This window comes from Gopherus evgoodei, chromosome 11 (assembly GCF_007399415.2).
Source record: "Gopherus evgoodei ecotype Sinaloan lineage chromosome 11, rGopEvg1_v1.p, whole genome shotgun sequence".
Lineage (NCBI taxonomy): Eukaryota > Metazoa > Chordata > Testudines > Testudinidae > Gopherus > Gopherus evgoodei.
Window position 1 is genome coordinate 62,270,205 of NC_044332.1, and position 25,444 is coordinate 62,295,648.

Here is a 25,444-nt window from a genome sequence, read left to right on the forward strand (position 1 = left end):
AGTGCGGACTGCAGAGAAGTAGTGGTAAAGGTGCAGGTGAATGTGTGAGTGTAAGATACATATACGAAAACAAAGGAAAAAAATATAGGAGATGTACAATCCTCATGGAGAGATGAGCCAAATTCCTCAAAAATGTCAGGATGAAAAAGACTTATGTGTTGGTGAATCCCTGGGGCAGTGAAAGAAAAGTTACTTACCTCATAGTAACTGTCGTTATGGGATACATGCTGTCCACATGCATAAGAGATTGGATTCTTTTGGCCAGCAGTGTCCATTGTGGCCATACCTGTCATCCTAGATGCATCGTGTCACATAAGGGGAGTGTGGGCCCGACTGTCCCTTAGTGCCTTCGCCCATACAGAGTCCCACAGGGCTAAGACACCGTAATAGCAAGCAAGGAAGATAGAATGTGCAATCCATTTGGACAACACATCTCAAAGAACCACAGTTACGGTAAAGGTAAATAACTTTCTTCTCTGAGCAGTGGTCCATGTGGATTTCACTGTTGGCGACTAACAAGCAGTTGTCTGTTTGCTTGGAGATGGATAGTAGAAATTTTACTTAAACAATGACCGCAGGATAGCCATACCAATGTAGGCATCTGATGTAGAAACCTTTACAAAAAAGAGTAGTGTCTTGTGAATGTGTGGACTGAAGTCCATGTAGCTGTCCTGCAGAGTTCAAAAATAGGAACATTCTTCAAACAGGCAGCAGTAGAGGAAAAGGAAGAGCTGTTGTTGCTGAAACCTCTGCTTCTTTCTTGGCAGTTGTGAGATCCTTTGAGCTGGCAGAGGAATGCTGCTTGAAGAAAATATCTGGTAATACTGGCTTCCATCTGGAATATAATGGCTCAGGGAACAGAGGCACCCTAGATCATTTAAGGAATGGAAAGCCTTATCTGTCTTTAAATTAAAAAGTTTGTTGCCTTCAAAGAGTAGGTCCTCAATTGCTGTTTGGCTACAGAGGTATCTCAGAAGATCTCCTTGGCTCCAATCTTCATAGATTTCCAGGGAGGTCCACAGTACACACCGCTATGTCAGATGCACCCAGTGCAGCCTGTAAGGAAGTGTAAAACATCAGCTGTCCTTTGGGCACGATCGTCTTTAGTTCCTCTTGGTGTTCTTGAGGTAGCCTGCCCACAAATTCAGACACCTGTCCCAATTCAAATTATTATAATTGAACAGAAGCACTTGGTACTTAGCTATGTGTGTCTACCAGCTGGCAGACAGAGTTGTATCTGAATGGATCCAGACTACTGGGGTCTTTTTCCCTAGGTTAGCATTTGGGAGGCCCCTGCTGCTTAGGCCTCTCTTAGATGTCAGGTACCACAAGTGACTTTGGTAATGGGTGGGACCTCCTGTCAGCTCACTTGGATGTGGATGGAATGGATATTGGCATGTCACAGGTCTTACACATGTTCCAACAATACAGGCATGGCAAAACTGCCAGGCATGGGAAGACATAAGATGTCCAGGAGTTTGAGAGGTTTCTCCCGCACCACTTCCACAGGTATATACAGAGCCTCTGCCATGTGCCTGACCAGGTCCTGGAATCCCTTGAAGTCATCAACTGGAGATGATGTTGAGTGATTTACTGCCTTATCGTGAGAGGATGAGGAGATTGCAATGGGTTTGAGCCGTTCTTCCTCTTATAAATACTACTAATCACTTTCCTCCTCCAACCTTTCCAGAATCTGAGGCTGCACTAGCTGGCCTATCTGTTTGGTCTATATTGCCCCTTGGGGAAGAATAATCAAACTCTGGCGGGGGGCCAATAATACAGTCTAAAGAGAATACAGACGCACTCCTGCAGGGCTTCCAATAGGCTGATACAGCATGGGTGGAGGAGTTAGGGGACACCAGGAGGGATATTCTCTATAAGCCCTGCTGCCCCTTACAGATTGCTCCCCAGAGTCTCTCCCACTCTCTACCCAAACAGGGGAAGAAGGATATGCAGTTGAAGAGTCCCTACTATGCCTTGACAGGGATGATGATGATGTACACCTCTGTCAAGGAAAGGGCATCCTCTCAGGAGTGCCCTGGCTCTGTTGTTCTCTCCTTAACTGAGTAGTGGGTACAGTTGGTACCAGAAATACGCCCTTTAACTGTCAGGACGACTTCTCAAAATCTGATGACTTAGTTATCGCCACCCTCAATCTCTCAGACCAAAAGAGCTGGCACCAGACTAACAGGTAAATCACTTGGCACAGTATATGCCTTAGGTACCAACACACTAGCTACTGATGTGCTGAGGACCAAGGAACATAGTTCCAAGATGGCCTGTAGAGAAGTGCTGATCCTGAGGGGCCAAGTACTCAATGACTGGTACTGAGAGAGGAGCAGTCTGCACGGTTAGTGGGTACTTCCAGCAGTAACAGTTAGTTCCAGGGCACCAGAGGGATCCTTCTCAGACAGCGGTTGGCTGCTCCTTGAATTCTGAGCCTGAGACAAGTCAGAATTCTGAGTCATGTGCCTCGTGTAAGCAGACAGACTGGAGTACTGGGGTCTAGCTGCATCCTTCCTTTCAACATCCAAGGAGGCTCGCATATAATGCTACAGAAGGAACAATCTTAAGTGGGCTTCTCTAGCTTTTTGAGCCTGCTTTGGGGGGGGGCATGCCCCCCTAAACAAAACAGGCACCTCGAGTGCCCATCATTAAGTGGCATTAAAGCTTCACAAAAGTGCTGATTTCAATCCCTGGGGGTTTCACTTCTGTCACTTTGATAGAAGTCCTGTAAGGAAGAGGGCAGGGAGTGAGTTCCAGCCTTATAAGATTTTTGCATGTGCTACCAAAAGGCAACTAGTCTAACTAACCGCTAACACTAAACTAGCACAATCCACAGAGAAGCAGATGGACATTGTAGGGGTTCTGTCTCACTGCCACGTGCGGTAAGAAATAACAGTGATGGTTGGGCCTACTTTGCCCTTTATGCCCTTGGGTGGGTGTGGAGGTGGAGGGGCCCAATGGACACTGCTGGCCAAAAGAATCTTATCTTACACGGCTGAGGTGCATGTGTACCATGAGTGAAATGCATGTGGATGACCACTTGAAGAATGCTCAATGCATGCCATCTTTATGGAAAAGCTGATTAAGATCCAAATCCCAAGAAACTTTAAAGACATAGCCTACACTGAGTATTTGTACAGGATTTTAAAAAGGGGATGAATAAACAGTTATACATTTAACTAACTACATAAATAAATAATTGGAGATATACCTATCTCCTAGAACTGGAAGGGACCTTGAAAGGTCATTGAGTCCAGCCTCCTGCCTTCACTAGCAGGACCAAGTACTGATTTTTGCCCCAGATCCCTAAGTGGCCCCCTCAAGAATTGAACTCACAACCATAGGTTTAGCAAACCAATGCTCACACCACTGAGCTATCCCTCCCCCCAATTGAAACAATAGCTGACTACAAATATCAAGACAGGATGCTGGAAACTCTACACTAAAACATTTTGAGGGACTGAAGTATGAGAGTTTTTTGTCGTTTTTTAAACAGATCCAACCCAACTACTTAGGGCAACGGTTGAAAAAAGGCTTTAGTGAAATAGGCTTTTTTAAAATACAACATACTGGGAGTTGGAAGGCCTTTGCCCTATTCCCAACTCTACCAGTGTCATACTGCGTGAACTCAAGCAAGTCACCTGAGTTTCTCCTTCTGTAAAACAGAAATGATACTTAGCAACACTTTGTAAAGTGTTAAAAGATCTTTGCATCAAAAGAGCTTTAGAAGTGAGAAGTTATACATTTGAATATTAAATGTTTGTGCCTTTGCTTCATTCCAGAATGTTACCTTAACATAATGGTTATATCAGTGCTTCTTAAAATGAAACAAGTATTTAAGATGAAACTTAGGAGGATCAGAGAATGGAATAATGTGATTGGGCAAAATAGAGGGCTGGCGACTGAAAACATTTACCCGAGGCATATCATATAATTATTCTACTTAGAAAATTCTCTGCTCCCCATTTACCATATATCAATTATTCCACTAAGGGAAGCAGCTCTGCTATAGAAGTTAAGTGATAACCTCCATGATTAATTGACTTGATAGGATAGAAAACGGCCTAAATTCTTGAGTTCTACATAACAGCAAGGAAGACTAGTGATGACAATAGATGCAATAGTGCAAAATAATGTCAAAATGTTCTCTTTTCCCCCAAAAACAATGCAAAAGCTTGGTTCATAGGGATTTCAAAGTTTGAGTCCTAGGAATTCTAAGAATTAATCAGGAGATTTTTCTGTAACAGAAGACAAAAACCAACAAAATGCAGAAGTCTTAACAGCTCTGGTTTCATGTACTCTGCACCATATTTAATGCTATACTTTGACTGTGACACCCAGGCCCTCCGTGCAACTATTTAATGGAAAGTTGTGTATTTGTAATGCTCCTGCTTCAGACATTTCACATTACCTTTTTAAGATACTCAAGCTCCTGCTGGAGCTTTTTTCAGCCTACAAAGTTGTTCAGATTTTTTTAAATTGCTTTAAATATTCAAACAAAGGACAAAGAAGTTCTGAAAAGATAACTTACCTGATAAGATGGCACTGAAGTATAAGGAACAATCACACCCTGTATCTGATTTCCAATGTTGTTGTGTTGGTTACTGACTAGATTTTGATTCTGAGACTGCTGAACTCCAACCAACCCCTGGTAGGCTTGCTGCTGGTTAGGCATAACTTGGTAGCCTGTAGTTGTACAAATATTTAAATCTTGTTTTGAAAACAATTACATTACATCTATAACATGTTTTACACACAGATGTACATATGAAAAGGTTATAGTTTTGTTAAGACAGCTAAACAGAACTTTCTCATTGGGATGTCAGGCCAGACTTAATCCCAAATGTATCTTTTGGAAGAGCAAATATTTACAAAACTAAAAAGAGTAATAGACTCAGGCTGTAAGGCCAAAAAGGACCACCACGATCTAGTCTCCTCCTACAAGCCACAAAACCCCACTCACTCACTTCTGTAATGAATCCATATCCTCTGACGAGTTACTGAAGTCCTCAAATCTTGATTTTAAGTCTAAATTACAGGGAATCCACCATTCACTCTAATTCAAACAAGCAAGTGACCCATGCCGCATAGGAAGGCAAACCCCACCCGCACCTCCACCCATCCCCCAGGGTCTCCAACAATCTGGCCTAAGAGAAAATTCCTTCCTAACCCCAAATATGGCAATCAGTTAGACTCTGTGCATGTGGGCAAGACCCACCAGCCAGACACCTAGGAAAGAATTCTATTTAGTAATTCAGAGACCTCCTCATCTAGATAGGTTTCCAACGTTTTACTCTAAAGTCTAATGAAAAATTAAAAACAAAAACAAAAACAAACAGTCCCCTGCATTCTTTATAGTCCAGACATTGCAGCATTGGGATATACATAACCTGAAAATGAAACACAGTAGAAACGGACTGTACAAAAAAAAAAAAAAAAAAGGAGGGGGGATTATGTGTTTATTCTTCAAGCAATTAATGTAAAAAATTAAGCTTGATTTTGTAAGTTCCATTAATTTTAATAATTTAAGAAGTTATTCATCTCTTTAGTAAGGAAATTTTTTGTTGTTGCTTTAAATATATGAACATTAATCCAGCTGTGTCCTTTTAAAAACTGAAGTCTCAGTTGCCTAATAAGAACCGTTAGGTTTTATAACAGTACTATTAGGAGTTCTCAAAAAGGAACAACTATTCAAAGCAAACATAAAAATAAACCATTGACCCTTCATCTCTAGCAGTTTGGTGACAGTGGAATTTACACAGTGTATACAGAGGATTAAGATCGTTTGGATCCATTTATCTACACCACGAAATACCAAACACAAATCAGTTACTTTCCGGTGATGACAGCAATATCAATATGGAGACAATTACCATTTTCCAAGTGCTACTGAACAATGTCGGATGGTTATACAGTAACTGCCTGCACAATACTATAAAGGGGCTATTCTATCATTAAGACATGTAAGTAATTCCCATTAATGCTAATGTGAATTACACAGTGTATCAATAACAAAATAATATCTCTCATTGATTTGACTTGTAAGCAAGTGAATTTAGTTAGTTTTCCCTGTCAGAAGCACTTTTATTTTCAACAAGTCTAAACTTTTAAAAACTAAAAAAAAACAACGTAAGGAAGTTTCTGCAAAAGTACCACAATTTTAACATCACAATGATGATGAAAACCACAAGAACCTTAGAAGAAAAATGTTGTGTGTTACAACAACTTCAAACTCCATTAGTCTTTATTACTGTGATCAGCTCCATACATAAATAATAATATAGCATTGTTTTCATGGTCCACCCAAAGATATTCATAGATTTTGCAGGTTTTCTAAAGCTCTCTGGAGAAAAAACTGTTCTGCTTATGGACAGTCTGGTGGGGGCATTATAGCAATTTGTTGTCCATGATTACAGATGTCACAAGGTCCAGGCAACTCTTCCCCTTTGCATCACCCTCTCAGGTTGCCATGGTTTACCAATCACCTGCAACCAATGAAGTGAGAGGTGAAGAAACTGAAGCAATGATGGAAAGATGACTCTTGACATAAAGAGTTTTTAGGTTCTTGTGCCAAGGCTAAGGTGGACATCAGGAGATCCTTCTTCTCTGCTATTATGTAGGCAAATCCTGCTCAGTGGAATCATTTCTACTGGTACGTCATCTAATCAACCCAGTTTGCTTCCAACCAGTTTCTAAATCAACATCACGTAGCAAACGTGAAATGCTACCAAATCAAAAAGTAGGTGCAAAATATAGAAAATACAAAGGCAGTGGAAATTCAAGGGTAAGTGCTGCTCAGCGGTGGAAGCTCTCACATCTACATCATGTACAAGACTATCAAAAACTCAGGAGCTCTCAAAATAGTAACATGATAGAAGAATATAAGCATACCATCCTCCCAGGATGAATTTCATCCATGCTCCCAATTGGAAGAGGTTCTATCTGTGGCATGTGAGAGCCATTCAGCCAAGTGTGAACTGACAAAAACCAGTAGGGAATGCCCAAGCTCATTATTGGCAAGGTTAAAGAGGATAAGCTGCCAGCAGCCCTCAAACACGCAATAATTCAGTCCTTGCTTGCAAGAGATCACTTCATTTAAAATAACCTTTCCAACTATCATCTGGTCTCTAAGCCTCCCCTTTTCTGGGAAAGGTCATTAAGAAATTGGTGGCAGGCCAAATTCAACTGACATACTCCAATTCTTTGGACATCAGTCAGCCAATTGTTCCCTGGCAGTGGACAGAGATCAAACTTTTTACTTCCACTAGAATATAAATTATCATCAAATATTTACACACAGTGCCAATGGTACAAATGCAGCCCTGTCAGAAAAGGTGGTAGCATAGAACTGAAGGGTAACTGATGCTGTAGGTTGGTAACCTTACAAATATGATACAGTGACATCTTTACCATCTAAGGGACTAAAGAATCAATTAAAAATGAAAATGGAGCACAAAATAAAAAGGGCAACTACATGAAATTTACACAGCTGTAAAAATCATACATGGGACTCTGCCTGTAATGAAGAATTCAGAAATCCGTCTGCGAGTTCCACTTCCAGTTTCAAACCCATGTGCAATGAAAGAAGAGCAATGAAACTTGCCTGACTTCACAGTGAATTACATCAGGATCACACTGAGATGAACATACAAAACAGAATGAAATAGTGTGTAAAGGCCACATGTATTGCATATGCTGACTCAGTAGTTCATTAAAATCCATATGGACAAAAATGGCAATGACTCGGCTCTAATAAAAGTCTGCGCTTCTATTTGAAGTGTTGGTCACTTCCCAAGATGAATCTAGTGTATTTTCCACCTTTCTGGAAATAGTGTCTCGAATTCACTCAGTAACTTAGAAGGAGAAGGGAGGAGAGTTCTATGTTTTGGAGGTAAGTGATGCACCATTAATTTTACAGGGTGCTCAAAAAACATGATGATTGCTAGAGAAATACCTATGTGTAAACAGCACATTGCTTACACACATTCAAATGATTAGTCATGCAAAACTATAAGAAACAAAACCTTTTACAAATACATACATGTGTACATGGATATTGTAGAATTAGAGGTGGTTCAGGGAAGGGCAATGAACATTTTTAGAGCATGGAAAGAGATTAAAGAGACTGGCATTGTTTACCTTTGAAAAAAGATGAATAAGAAGACATAATAAAAAGTATAAAGAATGGCTAATGGAAGGGAGAGGGCAGCATCTGTTTTCCCCGTCTAATACTACAAGGGGATAGTAAATTAATTTTAAAAGGTGGAAGATTCAAAATTGAGAAAAAGAAATCCTTTTCACACAATGCATACTTAAATTGTGGAACTCATTGCCAGAGGATGCTGGGAGGCCAAAAAACTCAGCAACACTCAAAAAGGGACTAGATAATTATATAGATAGCATTAAGTATTGCAGCTCTGGATATTCTTGTTAACAAATTTTGGAAGAAATCTAATGTGGGAGGAGAGATTATTCTACACCTGTGTAACTGCAGGGTTTAACTGAACCTTCTTCTGAAGCATTTGGTGTTGATCACTGTTGGAGACTGGATGCTGGACTAGGCAAATACTGAGTGCAAACTAGTATGGTAATTTCCATATGCCAATACATATTTTAAATTAAGAGAACAAGAATTTCTAAAAGACAACAATGGGTATCAGATTAAACAAAAATATGAGTGCTTTTATTAAAGTGTCAACAAGATTTGATGGAAACCAATTCAAAATCAACATATTTCATGAAATATAGTATCTTCATGATGAATGCGATCAAGCATTGGGGACAGAACTAGTATATTTCTGTCCTGCAAAGAGAATCTTACTCTTATAAATCAAAACACTACACCTGTGACCACAACTGACCACATAAAATGATGTTTTCCCCCAACTTAGCCCCACAAATAAAAGAAGCAAGTTTCATATAAGGGCTCAAGGTGGATTTGCTTTCTACTAGGGCACGGTTGGCCAATCTGTGGCTCAGAAGTCACATGCGGCTCTTCAGAAGTTAATAAAGGTGAGTCGCATCATACACGCATTTAACTTATGCAAATTCAACTATATGTGCTCGGCAATAAAACTACAAGACACCTGTAAATAGTGCGGGCGGCTCCACCCAATGACCATATGCCCCAGAGTGAGCGTGAGATGGGAGACATGAATCTGCTGTTCCCTCAGTCAGTCTCAGTTCCCATATGCCTCTCAGTGTGAGCATCACGCTGCACTCACTGTGATTCTATGTTTAAAGATACGTATTTTTCGTACAACATGGCACCTAAACACAAGCCAACTACTTCCTCTGGTGCTCAACCAAAGAAACAGCGACCTGTTCCAACGCTGGAGGAAAAACTGGCTGTGTTGGACTTATTGAGAGACGGCATGTCTGTCTCCAATGTGGTGCATAAACGTGTGCCTACTGATGGCAACACGTTGTGAGAAAAGGCCCTTAGCCTCTACGCACTGTTCAAACATCCTGCTGAAGAGGGACAACCTTCTGATGAGAAGGAATTCAAAGCCAGCCAAGGCTGGCTTAAACAGTTTTAGGAACCGTTTCAACCTCAAAAATGTGCAGACTACTGGTGAAGCTGCATCTGCCAATGAACAGGCAGCAAAAGCCTACCCAAAACAATTAAAGAAAATCAAAGAAGAAAAGGGCTATCTTCTGGAACAAGTTCTTAATGCTGACAAGACTGGGACTCATTGGAACAAAATGCCCAACTGCACTTACATTTCAAAATCAGAAAGACAAGCCCCTGGCTCAAAGCAGCTAAAGACCGTGTAACTGTGTTGTTTTGTGGCAATATGGTTGGGCATTTAATAAAGCCGGGCTTGCTCTACAGGGCTGCAAATCCCCGTGCCTTAAAAGGCAAGAACAAAAACCTCCTGCCTGTGTTCTGGCAATCAAATAAAAAGGCTTGGGTGAAAGCAGCATTATTTCTGGATTGGTTCCACAAGTGTTTCATTCCGGAGGTCACGCAGTAGCTGGAAGAGAAAGGACGTGACTTTAAAGTGTTGCTGATCGTAGACAATGCTCCTAGTCACCCTGCGGCACTCCGGTATGCACATAATGATGTTCAAGTCGTCTTTCTTCCCCCAATACCACCTCCATTCTCCAACCTCTCAACCAAGGCGTGATTCGCTGTTTCAAGGCCATGTACATGAGGCTTACGTTCTCATGGATACATAGCGCTATGGATGCTGATCCCAATCTTAATGTGATTGAGTGCTGGAAGTCCTTCAACATTGCCGATTGCATCACTTATATGGCACTGGATGCAATCAAGCCTGAAACAGTCAGTCAATGCATGTTAGCGAAACCTATGGAAAGAATGTGTGAATGATTTTAAGAGTTTCCTGACCATTGACAAATAAGTGACGCGCATTGTTCAGGTGACCAGGCAAGTGGGTGGTGATGGCTTCGTCAACATCCTTGAGGAAGAAACTGAAGAATTAGTTCAGAGCCATAGAGAAACACTGACTAACGAAGAGAGTTAGAGGAACTGATAAAATCGTCTACAGAAGATGAAGATGATGATGACAAACAAGAAGAGCCAGCAAGTTGCAATCTTCATAAATTTGTTGAAGCGTTCCAAGCAGTGAAACACTTGAATGATTTAATTTCTGAATACGATCCCTCCATGGAATGAAACCTCAAAATCACATGTAGTATTACGGACGATTTGAGACCATATCAAGAAATGTTTGAGCAGCTCAAGAGACAACAGCGACAGTTGCCGATCACCATGTTTTTCAAGGAAAAACAACCAGCAGAAGATGAGCCTACGCAAATCAACTTCTCGAGCTGAACCAGAGCCAACCACTTCGTCTATGTCTTGCTCTCCGTCACCCAAGCTCCGTCACCTCTGTCTTCTAGATCAACATCAAGCCCTGATGAACCCCTGAAATTACCCCCTGTAATTAAAAATACAGTACTGTACAATTATATTGTGCATATGTACTCTATTATATACTGTACATTACTGTATATATTATACATATTGTTGTACAGGGTTGTATACACATAACCATGTACAGTATACTGTACTTTATGGGCTATATGTGATTTTTGCCTTACACGCTGACTTTAAAACCAAACCCCCACGTAAGATGCAACTCCACTGTATGCGGCTCCTTGTACAGGCACTGACTCCAGGACCGGAGCTACAGGTGCCAACTTTCCAATGAGCTGAGGGGTGCTCACTGCTCAACCCCTGGCTCTGCCATAAGCCCTGCCCTCACTCCACCCCTTCCTGCCCCCTCCCCTGAGCCTGCTGTGCCCTCACTTCTCCCCAGAGCCTCCTGCATGCCACAAAACAGCTGATCGAGAGGTGCGGGGAGGGAGGGAGAGGCACTGATCAGCGGGGCTGCTGGGGGTGGAGGTGCTGGGAGTAGGAGCTGGAGAGAGGGGGAGCTGATGGGGGTGCTGCTGAAGTATTACTGTGGCTCTTTGGCATTGTACATTGGTAAATTCTGGCTCCTTCTCAGGCTTAGGTTGGCAATCCCTGTACCAGGGAAAGAGCACAAATGATAGCTGTTAAAATAACTGATTTAAATGAATGTTTACAAGAAAACCATGGTTGTTACTCCTGCCTTGCTTCACTCCGGCTCTAACCACTATACTCTGACTTTAGACTCTAGGCCTGACTCCCCACATTCTGATAACTGACAGTCTCTTTGTGAAAATCAAAGCCAAACACTGCACTGCAATTGGGGCAGGTCATGACTAAGCTATATTGGCATGCATATGTGGGTGAAGTTTCCATACAACTTGTCCCCACTATGCCACTCAAGTTGGGTTTTGGTATTTTTACTAGCATTAAAATGTTCTTGATCAATACATGAACATAGCAAATCAATTCATTCAGACTCTTCCTAGGATAAAAGCAGCATAATGTAGTTCATATACAAAGAAACTGCAATTAACACAAACATGCATTCATTTAGAAAGAACACAAAAGGGCATCATATAAACACACAAAAATGATTAAGAAATATTGTCAGACATTCGAATTAACACTGTAAATTGTTTTTATTCATGCCGTTTGTGAAAAGGAGCAGCACTGAAATCTGAATGTGATAGAACCATCAGTATATTAGGATATTAGCTTCCAAAAATTATGCAGTTGAATCTTTGTTCCATTATTAAAGAAAATCTAGACAGTATATCTGTGCATTAGATTCAAAATACAAGACAGGCATTGCACATAAATATTTTCAGCATGTCATATTGATGCCATTTAATTTGTACACCTCTACCTCGATATAACGCTGTCCCCGGGAGCGAAAAAAAAAATCTTACCATGTTATAGGTGAAACCGCGTTATATCGAACTTGATCTGATCCGCCAGAGCGCACAGCCCCCCCACCCCGCCAAGCACTGCTTTACCGTGTTATATCCGGATTAGTGTTATGTTGGGTAGCGTTATATCGGGGTAGAGGTGTACTTTGAATCAATACTAAAGGACTTCCCAAAGACAGCACTTAAGGTTTTATTTAATATGAAGAAATCTGTGATTCGGAACTATATATCAACTTCCCATGCCTTAACTATCCTTACTGATTTTTTTTAAATAAATAAGATGCCTCAATCAATTACTAGATGATGTAATGCACCTAAAAAGCAGTATACTGTGAGTAACTATTAATAATGAAGCTACAGGATATGATGGATGCAATCAATAATGCTGCAAACTAAAATTCTTGTTTCCAGGCAACTGCAATGTAGCTGTGAATATTTTTCAGTCTCTTCTGCACTTCCAGAAAGAGAATTAACTTTGCAAGCTGAGAGAATAACTAGGACAATATAAATTGATTGCTAAGAAGGTTCCCCAGAGGGTTTAAAAAAAAAAAAAAGGTTCTAGTTTTAGATTTACGATTCCACCTCGGCATAGGAAGTGGCATGACAGAAATGCAGCACTCAGCAGAAAAAGGTTGCACCTGGAACAGATGGTTTTATTTTCAGAAATATTCTGAACTAGCAGTTACAATAAAATAACATATGCTTCTTAATATTTGCTCAGCAAAGTAATTAACAATAATATTTTAATTTGTTAACTTAAGTAAAATCTTGTTTATGGCATCTAGATCTCCACCTAATGCAGAAAAAACATTAAAAGAGATAAATGTTACTTTCAATGAAAAAATTAACAAAAAAAACTGTGGTTAGAAAAATTCAGACAAATAACTACTAGTAATAATCTTCAGAGTTAGAGGTTGTACAGCAGAGGCTGATTTTAACTCCTTAAACAAATCAAACAGCATCATCTTCCTTAAGTTTATTTTTTATGTTCATGACACATTTTGTACAAGCAGGTTGTAAACTATTTGATTAAAAGGCAGCATATAAGTCAAACACACACCAGAAACCCCTTTAAAAGGAAGCGAGGAAGCAGCTGAAAAAGAGACCGGTTCACTGTGAGAAATGTAACCCTCTCAGACAGTGTTACGGCCCCGAATCCAACAGCTCACAGAAAAGGCCAAACCATTCCACAACATTAAACAAATACGCTTCAGTTACAATGCTTTCTGACAGGTTTCAGAGTGGTAGCCATGTTAGTCTGTATCACAAATATAAACAACAAATATTTGTAAAAAAACAAACAGCTCATTGGAAAGCTGCTTTACAGTTATTAAAAACTTCATAATACAAATAAAATTGACAGTTATTAAGCAATACAATTAAAAGTAATTTGTTTATTCTCAGTTTGGTAGGGTGTGATGGGATGCATCACAGAAAACCCCTTGGGTATGCCAGCTGATGTGCTGGGACTACCTCTAAGCCTGATTTCCCTGGCATCTTGGGACTTAAAAACCCTGCCTGGTTTGGGCCAGACATGTTAGCCTGCTACACACACAGACCCAGGTCTGAAACACGTCCCCCAACAGCTGCAGGCTTAACTGAAAACAGCTTAAGAAGGGTTTCTTCTTCAACATTAAGATGCCCAGCTCCCAATGGGGTCCAAACCCCCAATAAATCCATTTTACCCTGTATAACACTTGTACAGGATAAACACAAATTGTTCGCCCTCTATAACACTGATAGAGAGATATACATAGCTGTTTGCCCCCTCCCACCCCCAAGTATTAATACATACTCTGGGTTAATAAATAAGTAAAAAGTGATTTTATTAAATAGACAAAGTAGGATTTAAGTGATTCCAGGTAACAGACAAAACCAGAAAAAGGCTAATGTAGTGCCCATCTTTAAAAAAAGAGAAGTAGAAGGATCTGGGGAACTACAGGCCAGTCAGCCTCACCTCAGTCACTGGACAAATCATGGAGCAAGTCCTCAAGGAATCAATTCTGATGCACTTAGAGGAGAGGAAAGTGATCAGGAACAGTCAGCATGGATTCACCAAGGGCAAGACATGCCTGACTAACCTAACTGCCTTCTATGATGAGATAACTGGCTCTGTGGATGAGGGGAAAACAGTGGACTATTCCTTGACTTTAGCAAAGCTTTTGATATGGTCTCCCACAGTATTCTTGCCAGCAAGTTAAAGAAGTATGGGCTGGATGAATGGACTATAAAGTGGATAGAAAACTGATAGCGATCAATGGCTCCATGTCTAGTTGGCAACCGGTATCAAGTGGAGTACACCAAGGGTTGGTCCTGTGGCTGGTTTTGTTCGATATCTTCATTAATGATCTGGAGGATGGCATGGACTGCACCCTCAGCAAGTTTGCAAATGACACTAAACTGGGAGGAGTGGTAGATACTCTTGAGGGTAGGGACAGGATACAGAGGGACCTAGACAAATTAGAGGATGGGCCAAAACAAATCTGGTGAGGTTCAACAAGGACACGTGCAGAGTCCTGCACTTAGGACGGAAGAATCCCATGCACTGCTACAGACTAGGGACCAAGTGGCTAGGCAGCAGTTCAGTAGAAAAGGATCTAGGGGTTACAGTGGACGAGAAGCTGGATATGAGTCAACAGTGTGCCCTTGTTGCCAAGAAGGCTAATGACATTTTGGGCTGTATAAGTAGGGGCATTGCCAGCAGATCGAGGGACGTGATCATTCCCCTCTATTCGACTTTGGTGAGGCCTCATCTGGATTACTGCATCCAAGAAGGATGTGGAAAAATTGGAAAGAGTCCAGTGGAGGGCAACAAAAATGATTAGGAGGCTGGAGCACATGACTTACGAGGAGAGGCTGAAATTTGTGGGATTGTTCAGTCTGCAAAAGAGAAGAATGAGGGGGGATTTGATAGCTGCTTTCAACTACCTGAAAGGGGGTTCCAAAGAGGATGGATCTAGACTGGTCTCAGTGGTACCAGATGACAGAACAAGGAGCAATGGTGTCAAGTTGCAGTGGGGGAGGTTTAGGTTAGATATTAGAAAAAACTTTTCCACTAGGAGAGTGGTGAAGCACTGGAATGGGTTACCTAGGGTGGTGGTGGACTCTCCTTCCTTAGAGGTTTTTAAGGTCAGGCTTGACAAAGCCCTGGCTGGGATGATTTAGTTGGGGATTGGTCCTGTTTTGAGCAGGGGGTTGGACTAGATGACCTCCTGAGGTCCCTTCTAACACTGATTTTCTATGATTCTATGAACAAAGTGAATTACCAAGCAAAATAAAATAAAACATGCATGTCTAAGCCTAATACAGTAAGGAAACGGAATACAGATAAAATCTCACCCTCAGATGTTTCAATAAGCTTCTATCACAGACTGGACACCTTCCTAGTCTGGGCATAATCCTTTCCCCTGGTACAGCCCTTGTTCCAGCTCAGGTGGTAGCTAGGGGATTTCTCATGATTGCAGCCCCCTTTGTCCCTCTCTGGGTTCCTACCCCTCCTTCTAAATGGAAAAGCTTCAGGTTAAAGATGGATTCCAGTTCAGGAATTTCGGGTGTGGGTGTAAAAAGACTTTGCCCTTAAAGAACACTGTAAGGGAATGAGTGGGGGAGATCTGCCAGCAAGGCTGTAATCTCCCCACCCTATGGACCAACATGATGGCTACTAAAAAGGCTTATCTCGGAGCAGAGAACTGGTTGCCATTGGTTCAAATGGAGGTTTCACAAGGGATCTAAATACCAGGTTGAGGTCTCAGATCAGGGAAGGGTCTTTAATCTGGGAGTAGAGATTCCTCAACCCCTTAATTAACCTAGACAACATGGGGTAAGCAAATATCAAGAACTCGTCCACTGGAGGACGAAAGGCTAATACTGTGGCCAAATGGACCTTAATCGAGCTAACTGATAACCCCAATTTCTTTAAATCCAACAGTTAATCTAGGATGACTGAAGGCTGCAGAGATTCAGGCAGAGGGTGGCAGTGACAACACCAAACGAAGACTCTCTTCCATTTCTGCAGGTAAGAAGTACAGGTTGACTTCTTTCTATTCTTCAACAACACCTGCCGCACTTCTGCAGAGCAGGAAGATTCTAATCCCATGTGCAACAGAGGAACTATGCCCCGAGGTGGAGAACCTCAGGCTGGGGTGAAGCACAACTCGTAGCCTGTGAGAGCAGACCAAGAGTGGTCCAAAGCTTTAACAGTGGTTGGATGCATGGATGAAGCAGGTATGGGGACTGAGCTTGTCTCAGTCAGGTCAGCACTGTAAGGATAACTGGCTTTGTCCTGTCTGATTTTGTTAATCACTTTTAGTATCAGAGGTGTTGGAAGAAACACAAAGCGGACCCTTCGTCCAAAATGGACGACAGGCAGCCCACAAAGAGTGGTGGTCCCGTCCCCTTCTTCAGCAGAAAAAAAGAGGGCATTTATTGTTCCTGGAGGTGGTGAAGAGAGCCACCTCTGGCAGTCCCCATCCTTGGAATATACTGCCTAGCTCCCATTTGTAGTCCTGGGAGAAGCATCTGCTGAGAATGTCAGCTGCAGTGTTCTGAATACCTGGGAAGTAGATCTGATGAGTTATACACCTGTTTCATAGTTGCCTGACTGTGGCACACAGGGAGGGAAGGATCTCGCTTGTCCTTGCTTGTTGATATAGAATATGCAAGATACATTGTCCGTCATGACCCTGAGGAGGGGTAGGAAATGAAGGCAGGTGCTCCTGACTGCCCTGAGTTCCCACAGACTGATGTGGAGATTGGTTTCCTGAGTTGTCTATCTGCTCTTAGTCATGAGGGCATTGAAGTGAGCTCCACATCCCAACAGTGATCCATGTGTTATTAAAGTCACTGATGGAGCTGGGAAACAGAAAGGAATGCCTCCCAGAAGCTGCGTTGATCTCTCCATCAGTCTAGGGAATTCCTCATCTGTAGAGGAACCGTCACATGCCAATCCAAGGTTTGCCTGGCTGGAGAATAGGACATTCTGAGCCAACCCTGGAAGCAGTGGAGGCATAAACCGTGTGCTGTCAGTCACAAAGGTGCAAGATACCATGTGTCTCAGGAGCTGAAGACAGCTCCTTGTTGTGGTCCAAGGGCTCCCCTGAATTGACCCTACCAGACTTGACAAAGTTATGAATCTGTCTAAGGCGCTGGCTGTCAACAAGCTGAAAGATCCCTCTACAAACTGTATCTTCTGTACAGGAGTTCATGTGATTTTTTTTTTTTATATTCAGCTGGAGATCAGACTCCTGGAAAAGAGCAAGGGCCATCTGGGTGGAAGACAGCACTGTTTTGTAAGTATGCCCTTGAGTAACCAGACATTTAAGTATGGAAAGACTAGGATTGCTTCTCGTTGGAGGTAAGCAGCCACTACCCCCAGAACCTCTGAGAACACCACTGGGGCCAAAGAAAGGTCAAAGGGAAACCCTATATTAGAAATGATCCTGGGCTACAGTGAAGTGTAAGTATTTTCTGGGAAACAGACGTATCATTATATGGAAATAGGCATCTTGCATTCCTTCCATTGACGGAATTATAGCTGCCAGACTCACCATCCTGAACATCTGAGACTTTACAAACTTGTTCAGAAGTCTTAGCTCCAAGATGGGTCTCCATCCTCCATCCTTCACTGGGACAAGGAAATACTTCAAGTAAAACCCTTTGCCCTTATAAGGAGGTGTTGCTCCTAAATTGAAGGAGAATGCTGACTTCTTGTCTCAATAAAAGCTCAGGAGAGGGGTCCCTGAAGAGAAATGGTGAAGAAAATGAAGGGAGTAAGGGACGTAAAGTGGGTGCTATAACCCACTTGTCTGTAGTGATCCACTCCCAACCATGTTAGAAATGGGAAAGGCAGTCTTCAAAGGGGGAGGGGAGGAAAGGTGAGCGAATGGATATAGCTGTAAAACCAGAAGTGAGAGGATTTGAACCCTCCAAGCAACCTGTCAAAACTGTTGCTTTGAAGAGGACTGGGTGGTGGTGGAGGGCGGGTGAGCAGCCCCCTTTCTCTGGACTGTATGTCTTTTCCCCAGTGTTCTCTGGATTCCATAGATCCACCGAACAGAGCATGATGTAATCTCTGGGAAGCCTACTAAATCTTCTCTTATTTGTAGGATTGTATATGGCTAGGGATCGTAAAGTAGCCTTAGTCCTTCAGTGCATGCAAGGACTCATCCATGGTCTCCGAGAAAAGTTTACAAACAAACATCAAAAGGGAGGGCCTCCTCAGTGTTCAGGACTTCTCTCAGAAACCCTAAGAGTTGGAGTCATGATCCCCTCCACGCAACTACCACTCAATGATTGGCCCTCTAAGATGATGGATTGAAATTGCTCCCGCTGTTCCTGTGGCAGATGTTCAATAAAGGTTAGTTTGTAAAATTATATTTGGCCATGATTGTCTGATAGTTTGTGATCCTGAATTGTAGTGTTGTTGATGAGCAGAACTTTTGTCCAAAAAGGTCCAGTCTTTTTTGGTCTTTGTTAGATGGGATAGACTTGGAGGAGTGTTGCTTATCTTGCTCATTTACTGCATCGACCACCAGGGAGTTAGGCAGAGGGCGTGAGAACAAGAAATCAGATCCTTAAGGGGACCATAACACTTTTATCCACCGATTTACATGATGGTGGAATGATATCATGTGTTTACCATACAATCTTCACAGGATCCAGGAGCACCTCGTTAATGAGTAATACCCTACCATGGAGGTATTGCTGACTGCAGGCTATTCAGTTTGTGCTGTGAGTCCTTGACCTTTGAATGGAATCTGACGAGTGCCAGATACCCTCTTTATGAGATCTTGAAATTCCCCAAAAATCGTTGACCATGGAAGGTGGCAGAGACATAGCTGCCTCATCTGGAGAGAAGGATGAAATAGGTGTTTGAGGGTGGGATAACCGTGCTCCTCAAACATCTCATCCTGTGGGAGGAGAGAACTGTAGGATTCTAGCCTCCCTATGAGACGGTACCAGTTGTCTGGCAAATTGCCGATAATAAGCAATGTGACAGATTTTTGTTATTAATTTGCTTGAGGCATTAAGTGATTAGGCTCAGGCTGCAGGATTGTTAGGGTAGGAGATGAAGGAGCACACCAAGTGACTAAATTTTAAATCTTTATTAATAAAACAACAGCGGCGAGTGCTGGGAACACTTTTACATTACTTGGCGGAAGAAAGAAAGCATTAGCGCCTCAACCCTAACCCATTTTCATACTCACATGCATGACTAGAGGCTGGCCAAGCCTGGGTGTAACATAAGAAGAGGGGGAAGGGTGGACGAGAGTTTTGTTTTGTGCACAGGCCATTTAGGGTTTGCTGTTGATTTGCTTTGGCTTTTAGGAGGGTTAAGTTCTGTGGGTTTTTTGGGGTGGGAGAGGGGGCATTTTGTTTAGGGACCTTTGCTTTTTTGTGTTTTTTGTTTTCATTTAAACCGGACTGTTGCGGCTTTTTAAGCTTTTTTTAAAAACACACCGGCCTTAGGGACGCGAAACTTTATTTTTGCTGGCTTTTGCTGTTTTACTAGTTTTTGTAGCCTTTGCAGTTTTTTTGTTTTTTTTTTTTAAATGCCTGACTGGGGTTGGAATTTACGCTTTTGGGGGTTTTTTTGGCAGGTAGCCGAGAGTTGAGTGTGCGCAATGGCCTTGGGCTGAAGTTAGCCTTTTATTTTTGGACCTACCTGGAGCGTTGAGTTAACCCATTCCCTTCATTTTTTTTTTTTTGGCCTTTTGCAACCTGCAAAGGAACCTTTTACTTTACACTTACACCTTTAACCTTTCCCGAAATACCTTGCAATGCCTGCAACAGCGTTAGCAACATAAAATGCTGATTTGCCTCCCCAGGGGACCCCCTGAGGGAAGGGGCTATTGGGTTGTGACACCAGGGTCCCAATATGGCCATGGGGGAGAGGGGCACATATATGGAAATGGGGGTAGCATGCAGAGTTGTTTCCACTATGTTTGTTGACAAGCGCAATTTTCCTTGTGATTGTCCAAGAATGGGTTCCTGAAAGGATATGTCAGAGAACCCTGTACATAAATAGGAGCAAATGAAAGTCTCCTTCATCCACCTCAGTATTACTGAATGGAGGAGCATACGCAGAAAATGGTAGAAGTACTGCAGCACCAGAGGATGGTGATGGTCAGGAGCTCAGGGTCTCCATACTGAGAGATGTTCAGTACCCATGAAGAGTGGGGGCTCCAGTTTGTCCGTTATAGATAGACCCTCAGGTGTGTCTTGTGGTATCGAGTAGGGGACTGGTATTAACATGGTAGCCAAGGCCAACATTACAGTCAATTGGAGGGTGGCGATACTGATGCAGGCGCTGATGGCATCTGGTCCTGTTCTTTGTCTGGTACGGAGGGCGTTCACCTGCCCATTCCTATATAGCCTCAGTATCCACCATGAGGAGGCACAGGGACTGTGCACAGGCCAAACAGACACAAGTAATGGAAAATCTCCAATCAAGGGCTCAAGAGGCCCATGTGCACCTGAAGTGCAGCACCCATAGGGACACCACTTGAAGAAGCAGCATTCTTCTGTCAAAATGTAGTTAGTAAGAATCTGAAAATATTAAGCTATACAACTGTTTAAATAAATGTATATAGTTATAGTGTACTCTCCAAAGTATCAAAAAGATGTACCAAATTTAGTTGGTGAATGCAACTTTCTTTAGAAAACCACTGAAGTACAAATGGAAAAGTTGATTTAAATCAATTGTAATCAAGACTTTCCGCTCGCTGATTTAAACCAGTCATCCCTGACACAAAGAAAGGTGTAATGATTTTAGCTTATGACCACATGCCACATTTAAAGAACAACCACAATTCCTCACATTCAGACTGCTACAAAGTTGTATACTTTGAAAGATATTTCTTCACCATTAGCAAATGTTGCTTTACTGAGACTTCAGTATCTGACAGTACCAGGAGTTTCCTTTAACACCCATAAACATGTGAAGTAGTGAAAAAATTCTACAAACCGGTCTGCTGTGCAGGCTGTGGCAGTGATGGGTTTTGCTGTGTGTTGTAATGGACAGCAGTAACTGGTCGATATTGTTGACTGGAGTGTGGATACTGGCCTGGAGCACAATAACAAGCTGGCATCTAAAAAAGGAGCAACATTTTGGAGAGTCACATTTTTAGGTTTATAAAAAATCAGAGTGCAAAAACACTGAATCCTGGGGAGGGCGGGGAAAAAAAAAATCACAAAATAAAGGCAATTCTATTTTCTTTGGGTCATACCAAAATAAGTAGCTGCTTGCTTTGAGTTTCTCAGCACTCCAATAGGGGGATTAAAGAAAATGATGATGATTAGGATTCCTAATCTTCATAGCAAAAATTTTAAACGTAGACATATTGGAGAGCTTCTTCAGAACTAAGCAAAATAAAACATGTGCAGAGCATGAGAATATATAAAATTTATACTTGAGTAGGTTAAATTTAATTTAAAAATACCACTATTAATGATACTATATGCTTCCTAAACTCTAATTTTCTTTAGGAGTTACTGGTGGATAGGCATGAAGCTTGGACGAATGCTCACTCCCCAAGTAAACGGAAGCCACTGACTTCAAACCACGAATTAAGAAAAATCAAATGTACTATCCAAGTCCATTGAAATATAAAATGTTCATGAATGGCGCCAAGGATAATCTTTTAAATAGTTGTCTGAGAAGAAAATATAAAGCCTTTGTACCTGTGGTAGAGGTTGCTGCATATATCCCTGTTGCTGCAGCACTTGCTGGTTGACAGGATGGCTGGATGCAGAGTAGTTGGGAGTAGGAACTGGTTGGCCTTGTGGTGGTGGCAGAGGTGAGGCTGTTGCTATAATATAGCCAGACTGTTGTGGGGGCTGAAGGACTACAGTAGACTGAAACATGGTGGGGTGAGGATCAGCACCATCAGCAGATGACTGGCGGGCAAGACTCATATGGCTAAATTGTGATCCTAGGTTGTCTTGCTATAATAAAAAAGGATAAACATTACATTCACAAATATTCAAACTGGGAAAAGTATAGTTACTAGGTAAATTTTTCAGTAAGTGAGAAATTTAAACATGCACCTGTGCAATGACCACATGTTAAAACACTAAAAAAAGAATGACAAGGCAAGGTTCAGAACAGAAATAGAACAGTGTGCTAAGAACAGTATAGTAATTATTAAGGTTAATTGTGGAGAAGTTACATACAAATGGAGAGAAACTTAAAAGGTTTAACATCTTAGACTAGAAAGATTTTCTTTCATAAAGGAAGCTATCTTTCATAAGGGTTAAATATAGAATTGCTATGAATTAGAAAACAATTTAAATGATGTCAATAACTTTTCGGATCTAATTCCAAAGGGGAAGTGAAAACGTTTAACTCTAATCAAAACAGGATGCATACAGCATCATCGTATTTAAGAAAAAAATACCGGATTTTCTAGAGATTGTGTTAATAATGCTACTAGTCTTGAATAACAAAGACTGTCCATCAGTCTATGGGTATATATAATACTGCTAATACGATACTAAGATCAACTGCTAATCCTCAAAATAGGCACAAATGTTAAGTTCTGCATGAGTCCATGTTATAGTCTTATTTATTATTTGTATGTATTATGGTAACGTCTACAAACCTCAGTCAAGGATTGGGGCCCATTGTGCTAGGCACTGCTAGTGCCCAGTGAAGTTATGAGTCCTTCATTATTGCAGTCCCAAGCACTTTTTCTACAGTTTATACTAGGGCCTGGAAATAGTACTCATGGCTAACAGCAGTTGTGTTTGATGTATCATCCAACAGTGATATGGCTATCATCATTCCAAAGAACACATGCAATCACTAGTATTAAATCTTTTGCTAACCAGTAAGCTTCAATTCACACCTTAAATCTGGACTTTCCAAAAGGCAACAGAACACAGAGGTACTATGCCAAAGCTATATTATGGCCATCTGGCCCTCCTCAGTTAGTCCTGAGGAAGATCATATGTGGCTGATATGTACACTCTTCACCTGCTAAGGAAATAAAGTATTTGGAAAACTATCTGCATTGCACACAAACATTTTCTTTACTTTCTCTGACTTCTGTATTTTGTGGAACTACATCCTGTGTTTCACGATGAAACACTTTTTTCTCAATGCTGAAGATATGTCTAATGAAACCATTAGCAGTTTTCAATTGCACTTAAGAAAACTGTTATATTTTCACAAGTGAACTTTTAGCTCTTTATTTGCCAATACAAGCCACCTTGGGCTTTTAGTACATTGACTTGTGCCCTAAAGATGGCTTACTGACTCAACTATCCAGGTTAGCCCTTTGTTTTTAGGTTTAACATCTCAATGTCTGCTTTTTAAAATAAATAATCTAGAGGAAAGTTGGTTCATAAGGAGACTGAAACATGAATTCTTATACTTATCCACCAAAAACTTGTACAGTGTGGGCTGAAGCAGTGCAAGTTATCTAAACTCTGAGCTGGAGAGTTTACCCTAGAGAGATGATATAGTTGTCAAATCCCCATGGGCCATTTAACCAGCTGTCTTTTTGATGATACTACCAATAAAGAGGCAAACATAACTGTCTTTTTAGGAGTTATGGATATCTTTAATCTACACTCTTGACTGAGACCATCACCCATTTCACTGTGCTGAATGAGCACTAGCTATCAGATAGTACCAAATGTAGGATGCTACAAGAGCAGCCTGCATTTGAACCAGTGATCCATAGGTGAACTGCTTTACATCCGTTACTAATCTTCACTGAGTCTCACCAGTCTCTGCTTTAATAAAGTCTAAACATAAACCAGACAAAATAATGGAATACCTGATGGAGCAAAAAAATTTCAGAGTGCAGTTATTTTCTTCTTTCAAAACTGTACACCCAAATATAGGTAACAGTAATTAATCAAGTGATTTCAATTATACACAGCCTAATGAAGTAAGATGAATATGTACATTCTTTATTAGAGAAATAGGCTTCTGCACTATTCCAGCACTATTGATCAAAACATTAGCTATATATACACACACACAACTATAAATAAATTTAAAGTAGGTAGTTATTGAATAATAGAAACATGCATTAGGATGACAAAGCAGAGGTATGGGAGCCGGGAGACCCTCAGTTCTAACCCAGGCTCTGATTCAAATTCCAGCCTTGGACAAGTGACTCATCTCCATCATGTTTGATTTCCCTATGCTAAACTGGTGAAATGATACATACTTATTTCATAGACTTACTGTGTTACTTAATGTTGGCAAAGCACTTTGAAGGTGTTATATACATTGAAATATACATGATGGCAAATTCAAAGGCCTGCTTTATGTTCATAAATAGAGCCATTGCTGACAATGGTTGTCTGCAATGGGTCCTCCTAAACCAATGTTGTCAGACAACTTCATCCCTTAACTTTGGCATCAAGAGAAGCATACTTGCTCACTCACCTCCCAGGGCTGGCATCTGAAGAGGCTGTGTTGGTTAGGAGGGCTAGCCAGTGCACCTGATAGTGTACCTTGAGCTCTCCTTTTTCATTGGGCAAGGATGCTGGGGAAATATGAGGCATAGTGGAGCTCTTCCTATTGCTCTGGCAAAGAGGCTAAAACTAGGCGCCATACAAAAACAACAAAAGGGACTAAAGGAGGGAAAGCAAAAAGAGAAAGCAACAGCTGAGAAGTAGGGGCGAGAAAAAAGAAAAATCAAGGGGCATAATAAAATAAATATTGACTGGCTATCAGAGCAACAGTAGTGAAAAAAACTCTATTGTATACACTGCCCTCAAAATGTCAAGTAGCGTGCAAGGATCTTAGGAACTGGTTTTCCCCTCTGGGCACTATTTTACTGTAGTTGACATTGCAACCAGTCAATGTTTGTGTTTTACACACACACACACTTTTCACCCATGCAGAGAAGAGGTGTATAGAAGATATAGTACCACAGTATATTGCTGGGTAGATGAGACTGGCAGGAGCGGGGGTGGATAAGAGACTGTAGAGTATTGAACAGGCTGTGAAGAAGACTGCAGAGACCGGATAGGCTGAAGAAGTAACAGTTTTATAAACATAGTCAATCAATGAGAAGAAGAAAAATGGAAAACAAAACAAAAACAAAACAACAAAAAAACTAAGTAAACAGATATTTTGCAATAGCATATGACAATATAATTTAATAGAAAATTGAAAAAAACT

General features: G+C 41.4%; 1 protein-coding gene and 1 long non-coding RNA gene across 15 annotated transcripts in view; one reads left to right on the forward strand and one right to left on the reverse strand.

Annotated features, from left to right (window-relative positions):
• The window catches only part of LOC115659726, a 49,440-nt gene that overhangs the window by 22,706 nt on the left and 1,290 nt on the right, over positions 1 to 25,444 (forward strand). The window contains exons 2-4 of the long non-coding RNA XR_004002641.1: positions 16,229 to 16,315; positions 17,529 to 17,588; positions 18,405 to 18,655. This is a non-coding gene — a long non-coding RNA (uncharacterized LOC115659726). The remainder of the gene's footprint in view (positions 1 to 16,228; positions 16,316 to 17,528; positions 17,589 to 18,404; positions 18,656 to 25,444) is intronic.
• Positions 1 to 25,444, reverse strand: part of R3HDM1 (R3H domain containing 1) — a 140,534-nt gene that overhangs the window by 18,744 nt on the left and 96,346 nt on the right. For 10 of the 14 annotated variants that reach the window (XM_030580290.1, XM_030580289.1, XM_030580286.1 and 7 more), the window contains 4 exons: positions 25,192 to 25,293; positions 21,982 to 22,245; positions 21,266 to 21,389; positions 4,538 to 4,692 (listed from right to left, as the gene is read on the reverse strand). In XM_030580290.1, coding sequence (XP_030436150.1) covers positions 4,538 to 4,692; positions 21,266 to 21,389; positions 21,982 to 22,245; positions 25,192 to 25,293 — 645 coding nt within the window. The remainder of the gene's footprint in view (positions 1 to 4,537; positions 4,693 to 21,265; positions 21,390 to 21,981; positions 22,246 to 25,191; positions 25,294 to 25,444) is intronic. The other 4 variants (XM_030580295.1, XM_030580294.1, XM_030580288.1 and 1 more) reach the window with 1 other exon arrangement.